General features: G+C 50.6%; 2 protein-coding genes across 2 annotated transcripts in view; both read right to left on the reverse strand.

Moving 5' to 3' along the window:
- The window catches only part of LOC125929093 (F-actin-monooxygenase MICAL2-like), a gene marked incomplete at its 5' end in the record, with an annotated part of 57,596 nt that extends 48,533 nt beyond the window's left edge, over positions 1 to 9,063 (reverse strand). Inside the window, 3 exons of the mRNA XM_049640019.1 lie at positions 1,683 to 2,985; positions 4,231 to 4,385; positions 8,877 to 9,063. Of these exons, the coding sequence (XP_049495976.1) occupies positions 1,683 to 2,985; positions 4,231 to 4,385; positions 8,877 to 9,063 (1,645 nt within the window). The remainder of the gene's footprint in view (positions 1 to 1,682; positions 2,986 to 4,230; positions 4,386 to 8,876) is intronic.
- Positions 9,064 to 13,368: 4,305 nt separating this feature from the next.
- LOC125929099 (F-actin-monooxygenase MICAL2-like) lies at positions 13,369 to 19,702 on the reverse strand. Its single transcript, XM_049640032.1, has 3 exons — positions 19,660 to 19,702; positions 18,742 to 19,045; positions 13,369 to 14,802 (listed from the first exon to the last, which is right to left on the reverse strand). Exons 1-3 carry the CDS (start codon positions 19,700 to 19,702, stop codon positions 14,496 to 14,498), a joined length of 654 nt encoding a protein of 217 aa, XP_049495989.1. The 3' UTR covers positions 13,369 to 14,495.
- Between the last annotated feature and the right edge of the window lie 1,520 nt (positions 19,703 to 21,222).

Raw genomic sequence — 21,222 nt, forward strand, 5'->3', positions numbered from 1 at the left:
AAAATAAAAGTTAAAAAAAGAAAAAAGTTAAAAATAAATAAATAAAAACAAAGTTGCTCAAGAATAGGGACAGGAGAGTCACAGTTTATTTAAAGCCATCAACCAACTATCAACAATTAAAAAAAAAAAAATCATGTGTTTAAACTGTCTCTAAAGATACATACCAAAACTTTGGCAAGGAGGAGTGGGACAGAGAATATATGTTACTTTCTAAAAAATATATTTTCACATTGTCAGATTCTTCCAATTTATTAATTAATTCAATCATTTAAAAATTATAATCAGATTTAAATATAAAAAGCCTAGGTTTCCATTGTTAACCACATACATAACTGTTTTTAAATAGTAACAAAAAACCTAAGTTTAAAAGAGGCACCATTTTTTGACTAGTAAAACAGCAATATTTTTAAAATATGAGACAATACAGATGACAGTATGGCGGAAAAGGTACTTCATACATTAGTGGTGGAATATAAACTGTTACCTTTCTCTCGGTTTAATTGAAACTGACAACATGCAGTTGTAAGAAATAACACAGAGAGGCCCCATGTATCCTTTATCCACACCGTTAAGAAACAATGTTAGTGTAAGAAAAAAAAATTTGCATCTTTAATCCAGTAATCTCATTTCTTGGAACCTACCCTAAAAAAATAATTCAAAGGAAAGAAAAACCTATATGCATAAAAAATGTTCGTTCAATACCACATATATAAAATATAAATATATTCATAGGCATAATTTAAACAATAAACGGTTTGGGGACACCTGTAGGGCTCAGTTGGTTAAGGGTCTGACTTCGGCTCAGGTCACGATCGCATGGTTCATGAGTTCGAGCCCCGCGTCGGGCTCTGTGCTGACAGCTCAGAGCCCAGAGCCTGCTTCAGATTCTGTTTCCCTCTCTCTGCCCTTCCCCTGCTCACACTCTGTCTCTCTCTCCCTCTCAAAAATAAATAAACATCTAAAAATTGAAAAAATTGAAAAAATAGTTTTATTATTTTCTAGATAAAAATAATTTATTTAATGAAGTAACATATCCACTAGTGTTAATAACATTCTACTGCCATTAAATCGCATTTATGTAGACTATGTGTGACTGTCATAATAGTTATGCTATATTGTTGATTAAAAAAATACAATTTGGGGGCACCTGGGTGGCACCTGGACATCTGACTCTTGATTTAGGCTCGGGTCATGATCTCACAGTTCATGGGATTGGGCCCCGCATTGGGCTGTGCTGAGTATGGAGCCTGCTTAAGATTCTCTCCCTCTGCCCCTCTCCCCTGCTCATGCGTACATTCTCTCTCTCTCAATCTCTCTCTCTCTCTCTCTCTCTCTCTCTCTCTCTCTCTCTCTCTTTCTCAAAATGAATAAATAAACTTTAAAAAAATGAAAAATACAATTTTGGGGGTAAAACTTAGTAAAAGTTGCCATACATGGATAATGAGTGAGAAAGTGGTGAGATTATGGTCGATTCTTTGTCTCTTTCAAAACTTTCTGTAATGTAATTTCAAATTCAATTTTTTCCCCCAATTTTTCACGTTTTTCAAATTCAAGTTTTCCTACTTTTGTCAGAATTTAATTTGGGGAGCAAAAGAAAGGGAAAGATGCCCGTTGTTAGTCCAGTAAGAATGGTTAACTGCCCAGCACGAACTGCAGACTTTCGTTAGGAAAGAGCCACTTACTTGCATCTTTGTCTGGAGAAGGATGGACCCTCTGCTCCAGGCAGGTGCTAGTGAAAGGCTGTGCCAGCTTCTCCAGGGGCTGGGCACTGTCCACGGGCTCCCCTTTGCCCCTGTGGATGCTAAAGAGGTCCTGGAGGTCCTTTCTTTGTTTGGATTCTTGGAAGAAACTCTCAAAAGATTTGTCTTTGAGTCTGAGTGAGGAGAAGAGAGAGATCTTCCTCTTTGGAACCCTGGAAGCATCTGGGAAGGTCTCCTGCAAACTCACTTTCTCAAGGAGTGTGGGGACATCTTCCATCTTGTGGCAGGATGGGGACACTAATGCAGGAAACACCTTGGATGGTCGGTTGGGCAAACTGTGGGTACGGAAGGCAGGGTCAGGAAGGCGAGGGTGCGGAGGCTGGGCAGCCCTGGCAGGTGGGGAGCCCCAGGAGAAGAAGGCTGAGGTCCTGCGTGCCATGTCTCTCCCTGGGGACTGCTGGCTGCAGTCTTTACTGGAGCTGGTTTTTCGAAGGCTGAACGAGCGAGTGCAGGAGTGTGGCTGGGTGGTGGGCAAGGGCTTTGATTCTGGCTTGGTGGAGTTGGGGAGGAGGGGCTCCAGGGACCTTCGGATGGCATTTGCTATGAGCCGAAGTGGGGACTTGGGTGGAGGGACGCTTGGCTCCCCTGGAGCCCGTTCAGCTGGGGTCCCCATCTTCTCCTGAGCCTTTCCCTGGGCTGGCGGGGTCTCTCGCACTCTCCAGGGGAGCAGCAAGGGGCTGACTGGTTTCAGCACATGGCCTCGTCGACCACTGTCAGCACTTTTCTGGGCAGGTTGTGCCCCAGCTTCCAGGCTCACACTCTCAGGGAGGGAGTCATTCCAGTCCAGCAGCTTTGTCTTCTGCTCCGGGGTGAGGACTAACTTCTTCAAGCCCAGCCTCTTCCCCTCTGTCAGCTGTGACCCACCCTCCTCTCTCCTTCCGGATTCTGTTTTCCTTTCTCCTGGGTCCTCTCCAGCCCCGGGGGATAGCTCTTGGTCTGGCAAGCACCTGTCCTTCCCTCTAGCAGGGTGTGGGCCTCCGTGGATGCTTCTGGCATCCCCAAGAAGGGACTCTGTTTCCTGACACCCATCAGAAGCCGTCTCTGCAGGGCTGGGTGTCTGGGGCCTCACCATGCAGTACTCTGCCCGCTCCAGCACTTGGTCATGAGGCAGATACAGGTGCATGTCCTTGGGTGCTGCCTGGGCTCTGGCGCGCCTCAGAAAGATTGGGGTAGAAGGGCTGAAGTGACCTCTTGAGACCTGTGAGGGCAGGTTGTAATCTATCACCTAGAGGAGATGGGCAAAATTAATGGGTATTTAGGGATTCCCAGCATTTATTTATATGGGGAGGCATTTCTCAGCCCATGTCCCCCTCCCTGCCTCGCTTCAGATCTCCAAACCCCAAAGTAAAAAAGAATTCTGCCTAGGATGATTTCAAAGGGCCACTCTTCATTCTAAGTGGCTGTCTTGGGACCTGCTGGGATCTGCTTAGAGCCCTGTATCAGCAGTGATCAAAGGCTTTGCTGGGTGCTGGATTAGGTGGGTTGGAAGCCAGAATGGAAGGTGACTGCACTGACCAGCTCCTGGGCCAGCCAGCCAGCCAGGTAGAGCTGGCCTGGCCTCTATGTGTGGCCAGACCAGATGCCCCAAGGCGAACTTAGCCACAGTTCCTACTAAGGGAACATTCCACCCGTAGATAGGTGTGTTCCTCCAACAACCAAGAGGCCAAGGCTTCTTTGTTGGAGACTATTAAGCGAAGGAGAGACAGTTACCCTTCTGGGCTGGAGCTGTGGTGGCAGAAAGATGGCCGTCAGGACTTTCCACTGACCTTCTAGAACTGACTCATGCCTTGCTCCACTGAGAAAGTAGCCATTTGTAGCGAGCAGGGACTTGGCTCCTTGGCAAAGGAAGAACATAGGGACATTCTAGAAGTGGCTGTGCCCTGCTAAAAGCACTGGTGCCTAAGGGCAGGTCATAGGACAGGGGCTTGACAAGAGCACGTACCTTGATTTGTCTCGTGCACCCTACTTCCCAGAGCCCAGACCAGGGTCTGGCAGGTAACAGAGGCTTGATAAACTCATACTGGAGGTTACAGTTCAAACCTGAGTATCTCAGTGATGTCATTTTCTGTTCAAGAGGGATGGACCTCCAAGAGTCTCAGCTGCTGTCAAAGGCAGCCTCAGTTCCGTGTCTGCCATCCGTCAGCTGTGAGCTCCTCAACGTTCTCTGCCAGGCCCTCAAGGGCAGAGCAGATGTCCTAGCATCTCCGCATGCCACAGTCCTGCCCAGAGCCCATGCCCCACAGAGTCTGCTGAGTGAGTGGCTGTGCCCTGGGGCTGGCTGAGAAGGAGCAGGATGGATGAGCTTTCATGAAGGGCACAAGTGAAAAAGGCCTGGGTGGGCATTTCTTGGCCCTGGCTTTGCACTTGGGGGACCTCAGACTGCTAAGAATCCAGAGTTAAGGGTGGGGGTAGGAGGGGCACAGGCAGCTCACCTTCCTAACACCGGGGCAGGGCCCCAAGGGGCATTTACCTGAGGTGGGGAGAAGCCATCCAGGACATTCCCTGGGACACCGCCTGAAGACAAAGATGGAGGAGAAGATGAAGGAGAAAACAATGAGGAAGAAGAAAGAGGGGCAGCTTCCTCTGAAGGTGACATGGTTCTTCTGTTGTTCACTGGTGTCGAACCTGCCAAGGAAAGAACATACTCTCCATTACAGAGCTGTTTTTTTACGTTATTTTATCATGAAAAGGTGGAGGTTTGAAGAGAAGCTCCAACTCGATAAACACAGCCAGAGGGTGGAAGGTGCTGGAGACTGATTCTGAGACTCCAGTGCCCAGAGTTTGACCTTGGAGGAATGGGTGCAGGAATGACAGCCTGTGGGGGAGAAGAGGTCCTAGGACGAAAAGTCTAAGAACCATTGCACTTCTCACTCCCATGAGAACGTTCCTGAGATATCTCCAGGGCGTTTCTTGGAAATGGACGGCTACCTCTGAAGTTTCCCCCAAAGCCATTGTGGTTGGCATCTGGACTGCGTTAACTCACTTGGTCAATAAACCATCTGAGGCCTCTTCCCACAAGATGCCTGGCCATTAGCTGTGGGCACGGACAGGGTAGGTAGTCACTGCTAATGAATCAGGCTCTTCCTTCTCACATGGGCACCAAGAGGCTCTCAGGATGGTTAGCTTGAGATTTTGAGAGAACACTAGGGAGGGAGGTTATAATGAGTATCAAATCATTTGAAGCATATGGAGTGGGGTTCATGCCAAGTTCCTGTTGGTCAGGGAACAAATGAGATGCAGTGTATGTGCTCAGACCAACATGAGAAAGGAGTGTGGCCAGGACCCTGGGGATCAATGAGTCAATGAGTCTGGTAACAGCAGAATTGTGACAGTTGTAGCCTATAAGATCCATCTCTCCCTCTCCCGAGTGCACACACGTGTGTACGTGTGCACAAATATGCCCTCTGGTAACCTTAAATCTAAAATCTCGAGGGCTTTGCTTCCACGTGGGACCATTCCAATAATATGTCCTGAGAGGGATTCAGAAAATGCCATGCTCCTTTTCATATTTGTCCACTCTGTGTCTGACCCTTCAGCCCAGCCAGCTCTCCTGTGAACCCTTCCAGCACGTAGAGTCTATCCCCCAGAGACCTCCCAGGACCAACGTCTCTCAACCACTCCTGTCAGATTCCCTGCTTCTGGCTGCTCAGCTGACCCGTTCCTATTTCCCTTCGAGGTGTCCAGCCTTCAGATGTTAGCTCACTTCCTAACTCAATACAACCCCCTGGCCTCAGTTTCCCCATAGCATTGGGTGAGACACTCCTGCTCTGGAGCCCACACAGGCCAGGCCAAACCCAAGCCCCACCCCCAGAAGAGTTCTTTCCAGACCTATCCGCATGGGGGAACCACACGGGGGCAGGGGGTTCTTCAGGATTCTGTCCTGCTTTCCTTGTACACAAATGTGTGTCAGAGTGCATATCCCAGTCCTGGGCTCTGACAAGACAGTCACTACACACACAAGTTCAGCAGGCTTCCAAAGCGAAGCCCTCCAGAATGCTTCTGAGGGAGAGAAGAACTCAGGGGAACAGATCTGAGGGCGGCAGGAAGGAGCTGCTGGGAGAAGGCCCCAGGCTGCCAGGAGCCGATGCGGGGGAGGCGGCTGGCCAGCTTGTCACCCAAACCCTCAGCCCCCGTTGCGGCCCACAATGAGATGTTTCAAGCCTAAAAAGGCAAACGCTGTGAGTCAGTTGTTGCCTTGCTTCCTGTCCTCGGCTTGCCAAATTCCTGCCAAATTCCTTCTCCTCCTCTCCCTTGCCCCCTCATTCTCTTCCCTCAGCTACCTCCCAAATCAAACTCCTGAGCTTGTCTCAAAGTCCCCTCAGCTCAACAGACTGACTCTTTGTTCCCCTGAGGAGCTCTCTGGAACCTTCTGACACAGTGCCAGGGACACCTAGGGAACCAAACTTGACAGGAAAGCCTTGGGGTTCGCAAGGTCGTGACCCGGAGGCTGCTCCCTCTCTCCTTTCTTTAACCCCTGCCCCCACCCCTGCCAGTGAGGCCTCTTTGCACTCATGTTCCTCACACACCCACTTCAGGACAACTTGGGCAGGGCTTGAAGGGATGCCTGCCCGTCAAGCTGCCACCTGGGAGGGGAAGACCAGAGGTAAGCTGAGAGGTGACAGGAAATCTCACCTGCCTGAGGTGGCTGAGGTTTTGGGGTTCCCTCAGAGGATGGCAAAGGGGGAGCCTGGAAGCCCGCCTCCTTCACACCCACACCAGCTGCCTGACACTGAGCAAGTTACTTAGACTCTCACTTTCCTCATGTGAAAGACGGGAGGTCTAGCGTTGCTTCATGGGGAGGCTGAGGGGATAAAATGGGGTAAAAAGTGGTGCCCGGTGTAGGATGCCAAGTAAATGCTGCACGCGAGCTAAATATTAACTCTAATCCTTCTCTTCTGCCCATGCACATGAGTTGTGCCCAATAAAGACACTGCTGAACTGCTGACCTGTTCCAGAGGGGGCTATGGACCCCAACTATGGCCAAGAGTTCTCTAACTTGTAAGCCCAGGGACTCCCCACTCACCACCTCAGATCCTTCTCTGCGGGTTCTTTCTTGTTTTCTCTGAAGGCTTGGCATGGTCCAGCCAGGCTGCTGTGCCCTCTGCCAGGGCCTCGGTCCTGGGTGCTGCTGACCCTTCTGGTCCCATCATGCAAAGGGGTTGATAAGAAGACCAGGGCCCAGATTACAGCCCCCCAAGCCTCCTCTGGCTCAGCTGTCTCTTTGCTGGGCCCTCCGGCAGTGACCTTTCCCTTCGATTCTAGAGGCCATTCTGGTGACTATGGTCAGCTGGGGGAGGGTGACAGCTCCCTCTGTCCTCCCACCTGGGGTTGGGGCCAGAACCAGCCTTGACAGGGCAGTGAGTGGACCGAGGAGATGGTGCCCCAGGTTCTGCTCACTACTACAGGACCAGTGTTGCCCACTGGGGTTTCCTCTTGGGCAAAATGAAGAGGACGAAAAAGATGGCCGTGAGGATTTTTACAAAGACTGGGATTCCAGGGTGCAGCTTCCCAGAATTTGGTGTTTAGGCAATACTCAAATTTCCTGAGGTCTCAGAGCGCCCTCTAAGGGCAGGAGACTTGTTCCTTGGTTCATATGTTTGTTCACTCATTTTCTCTTTCATTCAGCAAGCTAGAACTGAGTGCCTCCTCTGGGCCAGGCCCACAGATACGATCCCAACTCAAGGCCGGCCCTCAGAGGCCCGAGAACTAACACCTAGGAAAACTAAAGACACATTGAGGTCGTCAGGTCCATCCCAGAAACCATGCTTCTGGTTAGCAGTCCTCTCTCTCCCAGGCCTTCTCCAGCACCCTCTAACCTGCTGGGGGAGGGGCCCCCAGACTCGCTGCTCACAGCCCAGACCGAGAACTTCTTAAAAGCAGGGCAGAGCCCCTTGTGCTCGTGGCACTCCTTAAAGTCAGCTGGAAGCACTGGATGGCACCTACCCAAATGGACCCACCGGTGGAAGCAGAATTCTTGTGATTTGGGGAGGGGCTAGGAGGCTGAGGAAATGAAGTGACTCAGGCCTTCAGTAAACATTCCCTATTCTCGTGGCCCTCACTGCCTGGGACTGCAAGATGATTCAAGAGCCATTTCAGGGTGCCCCCAGGTGAAATGGCCTGCAGGTGTGCAGCTGTGGTCCAGCCCCAGAGGCACCCATTATCCCAGCCTGACCCAAGGAAGGTGGGGGGGGGGGGGGCTCGAGTCTGAGGGCTGCTGGGAGAATGACTCATGGGCCAGGAGTCAGGACTGACTCACAAGGAAGGAGCCAACTAACTAGTGCTCTGTTCCAACTTCAACAATGGTTCTTTTTAGAAACCCCTGTCTAACCCAAGGCTTTCCTGGGTCCACCTCTTCCAGAGCAAGGCCCAGGAGGGAGTGTGGGAGCAGGGGGAGGCCAAAGGTGGACTTGGAAATGGACTGAGAGTCCCTGTCCCTCTCTCAGGACCGGGGAGGGAATGCATGCCTGCTCCTTAAGGGCTGCAGAGCAGCACAGAGAATGTGGCCAGCCCCAGGATGCTGTGCAACCGTGCGTGTGGTTAGTGCGCCCCCTAGTGGGAGTCTAATGCATCCGCGGCAGCCCTTGGCCCTCACCCAGCCCTGCTCTTCTCTGGGACGCTGGGGTCAAAGCCTGCTCAGATGAAGCAGCAGGTGTGTGTGCCTGGGCGGGCGGGTATGTGAGTGGGTGTGGGTGTGGCTTCCTTCACTGCTTTGCCCATGACTGCATGAGATCATTCGGCTGATGCCCCCAGTCGAACTCCAGTGCCTGGAATGAAAACACATAGAGGCTCTGGGCCTCAGTTTCCCCACCTGTGTTTCAAAAATCTTGGAGCCAGTGATTGCTAAGACCCCTTCCAGGTGCAACCGTAGAGCTGTAAGGCTCCATGATTCCAGACTGAGGAGCTGAAGAGGCAGGGAAGGTCCCAAATCCTTGGAAAATGCTTCCCCGAGTCAGCAGTGGAAACAAAGCCAAACTACTATTTCTTTCCTTGCTGCTCGCATCCAGGAGCCCAGGTCAGAGAGGACACGCATGGAATGAGAACAGCTGCCCCTGAGAATGAACCAGAGGACACTGCCCCTGTCCCTCCCCACCCACTCCCAGAGAGCTCATGACTCACTGGACTGGAATTTTCTTCTGCAGCTCTGGTATTTGTTGGGAGTTACAGACTGGAAGCTATTGGCCCGGAGCAGAGCTGTGGTGGAAAAAAGAAAGGGGCAGGGGAGATGGGGAGGGAGGGAGAGTCTGTTAAATGCGCAGAATAACCACAGGGTTTTTCTCTTGTGGCACGTTTTGTAGACCAATAATTATAACCTACCTTTCTCAGACCACATCTCCCTGTCCCTACGACGCACACCTCCAGCTTTTCATTCAGTCATTCATCGGATATGTATTGAGACCCTGCTATGCGACAGGTACTGCCATCATTCAGAAAATGCCTCAGATTATGAGCCATCATTCTAAGTCACCCATAATTAACATACGTGTGTACCTGTTTGTGTGCACACATGCATGCCCGTGTACATATACGCATTTGTGCACACGCTTGCTTGTTAACAGAGCAGTTCTTCAAAGCTGGAGTCTCACATCAATGTCCCATTTATGTAGTAGAGAAACCGGAGTTGCACTCATTGAAGCCTGCCTGGAAGCTGCGGAGTGTTCTACCTCCTCTCCCCCTTCCCTTCCAGAGCCTTCCAGACCCTTTGGGAACCAGGATTCTGTAGGCTGTGTACTCAAGACCCTCCACCCAGCTGGGTCTTGAGAATTAGCTGAGCAATACGAACATCCCAAGACATCCCATGGTCTTGGCCATTTAGGGTGTGAGAAATGCAGATGTACCTCCTTCCTACACTGGGCCCTCAGATTTGGCCTCAGGCTCCGGGTCCCTGTGGTGGACCTTCATACTAGAGATGTAGAATGGGGTGCCACACGTACACCCGAATGCACACCCTGGTGGGACTGGGTGGTACGGAAGGAAAGGACGCTCTGAGAGCGACGTAGGTGTGGGAGAATGGCGTAGGGAAGGTTTGGAGCCAAAGCCCAGCTCTCTCTCTCCCTTCGCCCTGCCCCCATCTCGGGAGGAAGGCCCAAGTCCCAAGTCCTGCCACGGCTCAGAGCTGGGCTTCGGTGCTCGTCAGCCGGGCTGCGAGGTGCGGGCGGCAGCCACTTCCGGGGCTTCTTTTCCTGGGGACGAGATCCTCCAGCTCCTTAGACCCCTGGCTCCCCTCTTTCCCTGACTCCACCTGGAGACAATTTGAGCCCGTTCTCTCCTGTGGCTTCCCTGTCCCACAGGCCTGCTGTCATATCAAGCCCTGCCGTGTGGACAGGTGCAGCGTGCGGCCTCCGCATCTCACAACCTACGGATCTGGCTCGCTCCTCCCGCAGGCGCAGGTCGGGGTTGGCCAGGCTGGACAGTGTACGTCAGGGGCGAGCAGGACTCCAGGGCAGCCGCATCTCGCTGACCTGCGCTGTCCTTTCAATCACCGAGTGGCGAAATTTCTCAAGAAACACAGAAGACTGCTTAAAGCTCTTGTTGCTTCTCCTCGGCTTTTCTCTTTGTGGAATGAAACTTACTAGAAGTAGCTACAATTCACAAGCGATTTTTCCATCCCTGGTGTTTACAGGACACGCGTGCACACACTCCCAAAGGGTTTGGGAGGCTCTGGGAGGGAAGGGGGAGAAGAGGTAGAACTTTCTGCAGCTTCCAGGCTTCGGTGAGAGCAGCTCTGGTTTCTCTACCACATGCACACCTATTTTACCACAGCAGGAACAGCAGGGTGGGTGGCAATGATTTGATCCAGTCGTTTTGAGCAGCATAAAGCAAGCCTGGTTCCCTTATTTTCAGCTTATATTTTATTTTTTATTATTTTTTTAATGTTTTATTTTAGTTTTGAGAGGGAGGGAGGGAGGGAGGGAGAGAGAGAGAGGCAGAGAGAGAGGGAGACAGGATCGGAAGCAGGCTCTTTGCTGACAGCAGAGGCTGATTCGGGGCTCGAACTCACAAATGTTGAGATCATGACCAGAGACAGAGTCAGACGCTTAACCGACTGAGCCACCCAGGTGCCCCCAGTTTATATTTTATTTATATTTATTTTAAGGGAGCACTTTTGGAGATCTTAGTGCCTGAGTTGCTACAAAACGAATAAGGGTAAGTATTTTGTCATATGGTGTGAATGATATCATTTTATTGTTACAAACGAGTAGTATCTTCCATAGGTCACTGGGCCATCCTGTCGTCAAATTATTGTCAGAAAAAAATGGATAAATACCAACTTTTCTAAGCCAGAGTAATTTGGGGCAGTCTGCCGCACCCCCCTCCCCGCCCCCAGTTCCAATTAGCTCATGCCCAAAACCTAATACACTTGATTGATTCATTTAATTGTCTAGGTGTGCATTTTACAACACACGCAGACAGGCTCTCTTGAGCTGCTCCTCTGTGATTCCCCAACGTGTAGGTCGTGGCCCTCCTGCATGGAAGCAGCTGGGGCACTTACATAAAATGCAGACACTTGACTCTACTCCACTGAATCTGAATCTCTTGATTCACTGAGATCCACTGAATCTGAATCTCTTGAAGGTGGTGACCTAGATATCTGCCTTTCAAACAAGATTTTTAAGAACCACTGAACTAGGTGTCTTAGGGGAGCGTTACTGCACATTTTCCACTGAACCTCGATAACACAGGGCTTAAATTTTTTTTAATGTTTTATTATTTATTTTTGAGAGAGAGAGGCAGAGCATGAACAGGGAGGGGCAGAGAGAGAGACACACACACAGAATCTGAAGCAGGCTCCAGGCTCTGAGCTGTCAGCGCAGAGCCCGACATGGGGCTCGAACTCACAAACCGCAAGATCATGACCTGAGCTGAAGTCAGATGCTTAACCGACTGAGCCACCCAGGCACCCCCACAGGGCTTAAATTCTATATCAGGCCATCATCTTGGTCAGGCTCTATGCTGAAGAACTTTGAAGATACAATAGGTTCCTTGATGAGCCAAGGTAGTCCCAGAAGTCTTTCTCTAAATTGTGGTAAAATATATGTAACACAAAGTTACCACTTTAACCATTTTAAAGTCTACAGCTCAGGGGCCTTAGGGACATTCACAGTGTGTAACCATCACCACCATCCATTTCCAGAACTTTTTCTACATCCCAAACTGATACTCATTAAGCTGTCACTCCCCACACTCCTATCCGCCCCACCCCCTCCAGTCATCACCATTCTGCTTTCTCTATGAATCTGGCTATTCTAGGGACCTCGTAGAAGTGGAATCATACAATGCTTGTCCTTTTGTGTCTGGCTTAGGTTCATCCATGTGGCAGTGTGTCAGAATTTCATTCCTTTTTAACACTGAATAACATTCCATTATATGAATATCGCACACTTTGTTTATCTGGTCACCTATTGTTGAACTTGGGGGCATTTCCCCCTTTGGCAATTGTAAATAATGCCGGATTGGCATAGGTGTGCAAACCAGAAGTCTTCTTAAAGCAGTATCTCAGCTTTGTTTGGCATTCCCTCAGCTCAGCTCTGAGCCATTTATCCAAGGGAACATTGTGATTCATGAAGCTCCATTAACATGCACAACATAACAACCCTATATTATCTCGCAAAATAACAGACTCACCATAACTAGCAACACAAAACACCACACTTCGATGGTACCAGAGATCTTAACCTTACAATGTGGTCCGCCTAGCAACGATCAAAAACATGATGCATGGAGGCGAAATCAGTAAAAGATTGCCTGGATGTCATGCCGTCGATCCACTTCTCTGTCTACTCTGTATTTCATTCTGGAATCAAACTAGACTGTCAGGAACAAAATGCGTTGGCCACACTGCCTTGTTGACTTGATGCAGCCCTGTACCCTTGGAAGAAGTGTTCCTGCTGAGCCATGTTTTGTCACCATGCCCTCACCTGCCAGCCAGGGCTGTTGCACAAGACAGCCTCGCTCAAGACAGGGACTCCTGAATCCCTCAATGCCATCTATTTAACATGAGCTGGACAATTTCTACAGAGTGAAGCACTAGGAAAAGTGGTACCAGATCTGAAACTTGCTACAAGCCAATACATTGTTTTGAATTATGAATATTATTATGAATAATAATTGTGTTTCCTTTCAAAATCTGGCTGCCAGAAAACTCAGAATCAAATTCATGATCCCACTAGAGCAACCGTTTAGGACTGCAGCCTGCCTCGCTGGAGTCTCTAACTCCTAAACTGGTTTTGTTAACCTTGACCTTGGGGATTTATCTTTTATAGAGAGTGACATGTAATTTTGTATTATGTCTTTTTTATAACTTGCCTAAAATCCCCTGGCAACTGAGGAGAGAGGAGAAAATGGAGGGAGGGGATGAAAGGCAGGCAGGCTTCATATCTATAAAGGAGGAGGCCGGAGCCCAGGGAGAGGAGACAGAGGCCACACATAACCAGACAGAGGCAGTCTGCACTCAGCTGGGCACAGCACAGCTAGCGCTCTGTCCCCTTCATATGCTTAGCCTTTTGGACGGCACCACAGTGGTTTTTAACAAGTACGTCCTGATGACAATTTGTCTTATTTTATTTAAAAATAACTTTTAAGTTTTTTTTAAATGTTTATTTTGGGGGGAGAGAGGGAGAGGGAGAGGGAGAGGGAGAGGGAGAGGGAGAGGGAGAGAGAGAGAGAAACAGAGCATAAGTGGGGGAGGGGCAGAGAGAGAGAAGGAGACACAGAATCTGAAGCAGGCTCCAGGTTCTGAGCTGTCAGCCCGGAGTCAGACGCAGGGCTTGAACTCACAAACTGTGAGATCACGACCTGAGCTGAAGTTGGACACTTAACCCACTGAGCCACCCAGGCGCCCCAATGTGCCCTTTTTTAAAAAGGCTCACAGGGGAGGGTAAATCCAGAACTTCCAGGAGGCCGGCCCCGCTCGGGTTTTCCCGTGAAACCAAGCCTTGGGAGATTGTTTCTCGGTTCAGGCGGAAGTTCTGCTCTCGGCCACCAGAGGGGTGTGCAGGACAAGCTGAGTACCCGCTCTCCCAGGGCAGTGAAGCTGTTGGTGCCTCAGGTGGGAAGTTTCAGTGAGCCTGCTTCTTCCCAGCCCCGAGGTCACAAGTTACTGTTGACTGAATCAAAACATTCAATTCAAGGCCACCTTTATTAACACAAGCTGGGCTGCTAAAGGCAACGACTTTTTAGGGTGCGGAGGGCCCCAGCACGGAGCCACACCGATTACCAGCCGTGAGACCTAGGGAAAACACAGTGTGTTTGCTCACAGGTAAAATGGTGAGCTTACCGACCCCAGCGGGGTTGTCCTGAGGATGCCATGGGGCCATGTTTGGGAAAACCAAACTGGTACTTAGTGAGAGTGTATTTATTCCTGCGCAGGTCAAGTTTTAGTGCGTGCCACGTGTCCCAAGCACGGCTGATGGCCCTGTGCTGTCCCCAGGGGCCCCCAGGGAAGCTGTGCCACCCAGATGGCTGTGGTCCATGCACTGAGCCACATCTTTCTCTAGCGGGGCTATGGAATGCTCTAAAGAGATATCAAAGAGGAGACTGCTCTAGGCGAGAGGGTGCCGGGGCCCCCCTTATCTCTGCCAGCCCGGGACACACCGCAGCCAGTCAGTCAGGCCCCTCTGCCATACACCCCACTTGAGATTCCAAAGCTTCTTATGGAGCAAGAGGCTGGGCCTGGGTCCAGTCCCCTCACCCCCACATATACCCTGGCCTCACTGCCTCTGAGCCTGAGGGCTGGGCCTACTGGCCCCTCATTCTCCGTGAGGAAACAGTTGCCGGGCGGGGGGGGGGGGGTGTCTCCGCTCCCTCCCTGTGCCCCAGGATCAAGCAAGCCTGGCTCCCATCCAGGCAGGCTGTCCGCTCACCTTGCACAGCTTGGGGCTCCTCAGGGCAGTGTGGAGAGACTTCTCTGGTCGGGGCCTCCCTCAGGGAGCTGTGCCTGGTGAGGGGCTGCGGTAGGGGTGGGGGCTCTGGCCGCCGGGGTCTTTCCTCACGGGGCTCTGCACTGGAGGCCTCGCTGCCACTGCAGTCTGGCTCTGCCTCAGAGCTGGAGGAACAAGGGGAGACAGTGGGTAAGCGGAGGGCCCAGTAGTTCACCCCCCAGGCCCACAGCGTGTCCTGCCCATCAGTGCGGCCAGCAGACCACGGGGCTCTGGGGGAAGACAGTGGTGTAGTTACCTCAGGCGTTGTTATCGCCCCCCCTCCCACGTTCATATGAAGTCCTAACCCCTCATGCCTCAGAATGTGACTGCATGTAGATATAGGGTCTATAAAGAGACAATTAAGTTCAAATGAGGTCATTAGGGTGGACCCTCATCCACTATGACTGATGTCCCTCAAGAAGAGGAGATTTGGACACAGACAGGCATAGATGGGAAACACCATGTGCACATGAAGCCAGCCATCCTCAAACTGAGGAGAGGGCCCTGGAACAGACCATTCCCCCTCACGGCTCTCGGAAGGAACCAACAAGCCTGCCAACGCGTTGATCTTGGACCTCCAGCGTCCAGAACTACGAGACAGTACATCTCTGTTGTTTAAGCTGCCCTGGCTCTGGTACTTTCTGGGGCCCTAGCCAACAAATATAAGCACGGACCCAAGCAGGACGAAGCCCAGCAAATATATGCCGATGTGCTTGCACGAAGGTGGGTCCTCCTACGTTCAGGATCCTTGAGCAGGATTCCTTGGCTCTCCGGGGTAAGATGAGCTTATCATTTAGGACCTGGGCCTAAACCTTCAGGCATTTCAATGCCGCTTGTGTCCTGTGGGAATTGATGGGGGAAAGAGAGGAGTAGTGGGTTGGAGGGAGAGTATTTTTCTGGGTCTTGGATGACTGGCAGGAATTCAAGTGGCAGAAAAGTAGAAGCAGTGTATCCTTAGGCAGCAGGGATAGCAAAAACACAGTCCCTCCCCCCCACCCCCGCCCGGGGCTTGGGGGAGGCGCAAACCTGTAGGGCTGTGAATTTAATGACCACTTGTATTTATTCTCTATGTATATAAGTCCAGCCTGTGTGTGTCCATTGGGGCACTGCCCCTTCTCCATCTGTGTACCCTGGTGGACTCTCCATCCATCCTGGTGCCCAAGCATGCTGGTCATGGCAGCTCAGTGTTCTTCACTGATTAGTCCCACAGGTGCAATGCAAAGTGAACCGTACCCATTGGAGGTCTACCTTGAGATCTTGGTACATGGGCACGGACTGATGGATGTGGGCTGAGGCCCTCAGCAGCTGAGAGTTCCACATGTGGATACAGCCTCTCTGGGGATGGTTGTAAATCCGCTGTAAGAGGGGCAGCAGTGGAGAGTGGTTGTTTGAGTTTCTGGTTCCAACCTTGCCTGGAGAGAGAACTATCTTTGGACTTCCCAGTGAAAGGAAACGAAGTATTTGCTTTGTTAATTAGGCTGGGTTGAGTTGGGTTTCTGCCTCTTACGATGGACATGGTCAAGTCTAATGGAGGCCCAGAAGGCTGTGAGAACTGGGGCAGGACCTTCCTTCTCACCTCAGTGATCACCAAGGGCACTCCAAGGCAGTGGCTCTCATGCAGACATGTGTCACAATCACCTGTGGGACTTACTAAAATGTATCTTCCTAGGCCCCCTAGGTGTCAGAAGACACCAGACCTCATGAATAGTTATCTACACTGCAGTATCCATTTTCTCTCCTCACATCCCTCCCACATCTACTCCAATCAGGTTTCTGATCCTCTTGTTGGAAAATCCAGAGGCCAATTCTCCATTCTCATCCGAAACAGTGAGCCACCCCCTCCTTCTCGAAACTTCTCCCTTCTCCTCTCAGCTTCCACAACGCAGCCTCCGTTAGTTTCTCTCCTTCCTGTGGGTTTTGCCAGCCCCTTCTCTGCTTGCCCAGTGATTGTTCAAATGTCCTGGGGCTCTCCTCCAGGCTCAGCTCTTCTTTATCTGTGAGAAGATATTCTTACTCCACAGGTAACTCGTCGGCATCCTTGGTTTCATAGGCTCCATATGCCACTGGCCCCGAAATCATGGTCTTCAGCCCTGCCTCCCAGACACTTCTCTGTTCTCCTGCTTGCTTGACATCTGCATGAAGACTTCTGATAGACATCTCAACCCCCCCACTCCCCGACCAGGTCCAAAACAGAACTCTTTTCTCCACAAAGCTGCATCTTCCCTGATATCTTCTCCTCCTCAAGGCTACTCTAGAAACAATGGCACCTTTCATCCAGTTCCTCAGATCAAAGTCTGGGAGCCACCCTTCAACTCTCTCTCACCTTCACATTCAGTCCATCAGCATATCTTCTCCTCTGCTCCTGACTGTGGCCCAAGTTTCTCATCTCTTACTGGAGCCACAGGCTCCCACCTGGCCTCCCTACATCTGCTCCTACCTATCTCTGCTCCATGCATTTTCCATACCAAGGCCTGCTGATCTTTGGATATTGGAAATAAGATGTCTCTTTCTGACTTAAGAGTTACCTAATGGCTTTCAATTAGACCTAGAATAAAATTTGAACTCCGTGCCCTGTCTTACTAAACCTTACTCCTGCCTTACTTTCGGGTATCGTACTCTCCTTCCCCTCATTGTATGCCAGCCACATCAGAAGACACTGGGCCACACTCACCCAGAGGCCTAAGTACTAGCATCCCACTGCTTGGATGCCACTTCTCTCAGTCTTCACATGGTGGTCCCTTCTTGTCAACAATTCTCAGCTTGAATGTCACCTCCTCATGGAGGCTGTGGTAGATTGTTGGCAAAAAACAGTTGCAATCATCCCCCTTCTGGATCCACACCCTTTTTCAATGGACCTTTGTAGCTCCTCCCATAATGGTGGAGCCAATTTCCCTACCCCTTGAATCCTGGCTGGCCTTGTGACTTGCTGTGGCCATTCTAATGTGATAGGGGTAGCCAAGACCTCAAGAGACTTTGCACATTCTGCTTTCTCATGGGACAATGTGAATAAGCTTGGGCTGCCTGTTGGAGGAGGAAAGACCCATGGCCAACAGCTCCCTGGAACCCCAGCTGACAGTTAGCCATGCTCCAGAAGCAAGTGGGACCCTGCTGGCCCAAATTCACAAGGGAGCTCACTGAGACCAGAAGAACTGCAGGGCTGAGCCTGCTAGCCCACAAAATCCTAAGTGTAATAAATAGTGGTTGTTTGACACCCCAACCTTTGGAATGTTTCGTTACTCAGCATGATTGTGAGAATAGATAACTGATACAAGAGACCTTTTCTGGCCACCTATTCTAAAGTAGCTGACAAGTCACTTTCTATCATACATTCTTATTTCATCCTTCTAGCAGGAACATATGAGATATTTTTCCTGTTAACTATTTGCTTGTTTGCTGGCTGTCTACCCAGTTTGAAAGAAAGCCCTGTGAGAGCAAGGCCTTTGTCTTATGTTGGTGACTGCTATGCCCTCGGAGTCTAGAACATAACGAACAATCAGTACATATTGCTGGTTGACCTCCTGAGTGAATTCAGCATCCCGGGGAGGCCTGGAGTCTGCACTCCTAACGACCACTCTGTGTGGTTCTGGTATTGGTGGGAAGGATGGCATTCTGAGAAATACTCCTCTAGGGCAGCAGAGATTCACTTCTCATGCCTCTTCCAGTCCCCAGCCTAGCCTCCCCATCACCATGCATTGCCATCTTACATTTTACTGTGACAGTGACACCCATTCGGCACCCCGTGATGCAGCCATCATGACAATTGCCTTTTGGAGAGAAGACAGTGGGGCCAGAGCCTGTCCCTTCTCTGAGAAAATAGCAACTGCTAACACTTAACAGTGTTTATGATGTGCCAGGCATTGTTCCATACACTTTCCATATATTAATTGTTAGATTCTTACGACTGTCCATGAGACAGGTGTTACGATTGTCCCCATTTTAGGGATGAGCACATAGAGGTATAGAGAGGCCACACTGCCAGTGAATGGAGAGAAGGCCAGCCTCTAAATGCTGTCCTCCTTGTCCAGTCCCTCTTCTGTCCCCAGCCTGCAGCAGCCTGAGCATACCTGCTGTCATCACTGTTGACCAGCACACACACAGCCATCATGTCTTGTCCAACTACGTCCTCCCCAGGGCTGATCCTCACTGAGGTCCACTCAGAAGGCAGGAGAGAGATGGCTCCACCTTCCACATCACTGGGCTCTGGCTCCAGAACACTCTTGGGCTTCTTGGGGGAGGTTGGCTCATCTGCTGGGAGGAGAAGAGGGTCTAGAGAGATGGTGTGAATAAACAGGCCCTGCAGGGTACCTGCTCCCCCGTCCAGAAGCTTGGGAAGCCTGCTGGGGGCAGGGGGTAGGCAGGGCAGCAGGACTTACATCTACTTGGACACTCCAAGACTGACTTTCTCGTCCTCTGTACCATCGTGTGATTCCCACCACTTAGCCCAGCAGGTGCCCTGGCATTTAGAGCACACCTTTGTGTATAGAGCATGAATGCACATATCTATCTCACTTAATCCCACAGGAGGGTCCTGAAATGTTTGAAGGGCCCACCTCAGGCCCACCAGCCTCTGCACTGCTATTTTCAAAATCACAGTGTCCAACATGCTGTTGATCCCAGTGGCAACTTCTTAATTCTTGTCTTGACATATTGGCAGCATTTGACCCAGCAAATCATTCCCTCCTTCTAGAAGCAGCTCTCCTTTCAGCTTCCAGGATAGCACAGCCTCGTTCCCTTCCCCTCACTGGCTGTCTCCTTCTCTCCTTATTTCTGTGCTAGTTCCACCTTTTCCCCCTGACCTGGGGGATACTGGAAGGCTCCAGGGCTGTTTTTGAATCTCTTCTTTTACCTAGACTCATGCCAGTGATAATCTCATCTGGTCTCCTGGGTTCAAATAACCCCAGATAACAATGACTCACACCTCCATTTATATTTCCAGCCAAGTCATTTCTCCTGAATCTAGACTTATATATCCCACTGCTTACTTGGCACCTCCATGTAGATGTCTAGCAGACACATCAAGCTCATGTCCAAGTGGAGCTCTTCATCCCCACTGCTCCCCAGTCCTGCTTTCCCCCACAGCCCTCCCCATCTCGGTAGATGGCAACCTTGGCCTTCCAGCTGCTCAAGTCAAATGTTTTCGTGGCATCCTTGATGTCTCTTGTTCTTTCATTCTTCACTCAAGCTATCAGTGAATCCGGTTGGCTCTACCTTCAAAATATGTCAGGAATCCAGTCACCCATCACCACCTCCTCTGCTACCACCCTGGCCCTAGCCACCATTATCTCTTACCTGGATTATAGAAACAGCCTCTGCAGGTCTCCCCACTTTCCCTCTCACCATGCACCCCCCCTTCAGTTTTCTTAATACAGCCACCCAACTCACTGTTAAATATAAGATCATGTTCCCCTGTTCAATACCCTCCAGTGGACCCTGTGACCTCACCTCCCACTACTGCCCCACTGTCTCTGCTCTGACCATGTCCCCCCATCTTGGCCCCTTGCACCGATCTTGCCTCTTCCCAGGAGATGCTGTCCCTGGACAGCTTCCTGCAAGGCTCGCTCACTCACTGCCTCAAGTCTTTGGTCAGATGGCACCTTCTCCATGAGGCCTACCCTGTCATCCTATTTTAACTGCAAACATGCCCTGAGCGTTCTCCATTCCTCTTTATTTTTATTTGCAACACGTCTCACCTTCTAATGATCTCTACAACTTTCTCATTCATTTTGCTTTATTATCTCTCTCTCATGACTAGAATATAGGCAGTGATCTTTGTCTGTTTGGTTTCTTGCTAGAATTGTACCTGGTAAGGAGTAGATGCTCGATGAATACCTGTTGAATGATCAGTGAACCAATGACCAAAACAGGCAGCCTGAGGCCCAGCTCCATCTTGGCCATGAACTAGCTGGGCAACCCCTTCTCTGGTCTCAGTGGGGCAGATGTGCTCTCTCCCTTCTAAGGCTGACACCGCACTTGCACTTGGCTTCCTCCCCGCCCACCCCCTCCAGCGGTCATTACCTTCTGTTCCCTGTGTCCCAGACTTCTGTCTCAATTGGACCTTTTCCATCAGTATTTGCATGTGCTGGAGCCTCTCCCATTTTAAGAAAACTATTTTTAACCCAATTCCCATGCCCGCCCCCCCCCCCTTGCCAACTCTTCTTCCTCTTCTCCCTTTCCAGCCAATCTTGGGAGAATTGGCTACACTCACTTCTCCACTTGTTCACCTACTATCACCCAGCTTCTCAATCCCTGTAATCCTGCCCATGCCTCTGCCACTTCCCAAACTGCTTCAAAGTCCCCCATGCCCTCCTTAGTGCTAAGTCCAATTCACAAGGCTTTGGGGTCCTCCTGCAGCCGCTGCCGCCCTCACCCCTCCCTGCTCTGGGGACACGTTCTCTCACTGCCTCCCAGGCTGCATCCAACCCTTAAGTGCTGGGTTCTTCATGCCTCCACCTGGGAGAGGTTAGCCACTCCATAACTGTGTTTACCATCTGTGAGGATAACTCAACACATTTTTTATTTTTATGTTTTGAAATACTATATAGGCC

This window comes from Panthera uncia, chromosome D1 (genome assembly GCF_023721935.1).
Source record: "Panthera uncia isolate 11264 chromosome D1, Puncia_PCG_1.0, whole genome shotgun sequence".
Classification (NCBI taxonomy): Eukaryota; Metazoa; Chordata; class Mammalia; order Carnivora; family Felidae; genus Panthera; species Panthera uncia.

Coding starts and splice junctions, on each gene's coding strand:
- LOC125929099 (XM_049640032.1), bottom strand. CDS start 19,702: ATGAGCTTGATGTGTCTGCTAGACATCTACATGGAGGTGCCAA. Junction 19,046..19,659: donor CATCTACATGGAGGTGCCAA/GTAAGCAGTGGG, acceptor AGTAGATGTAAG/TCCTGCTGCCCTGCCTACCC. Junction 14,803..18,741: donor GTCAACAGTGATGACAGCAG/GTATGCTCAGGC, acceptor TTGTTCCTCCAG/CTCTGAGGCAGAGCCAGACT.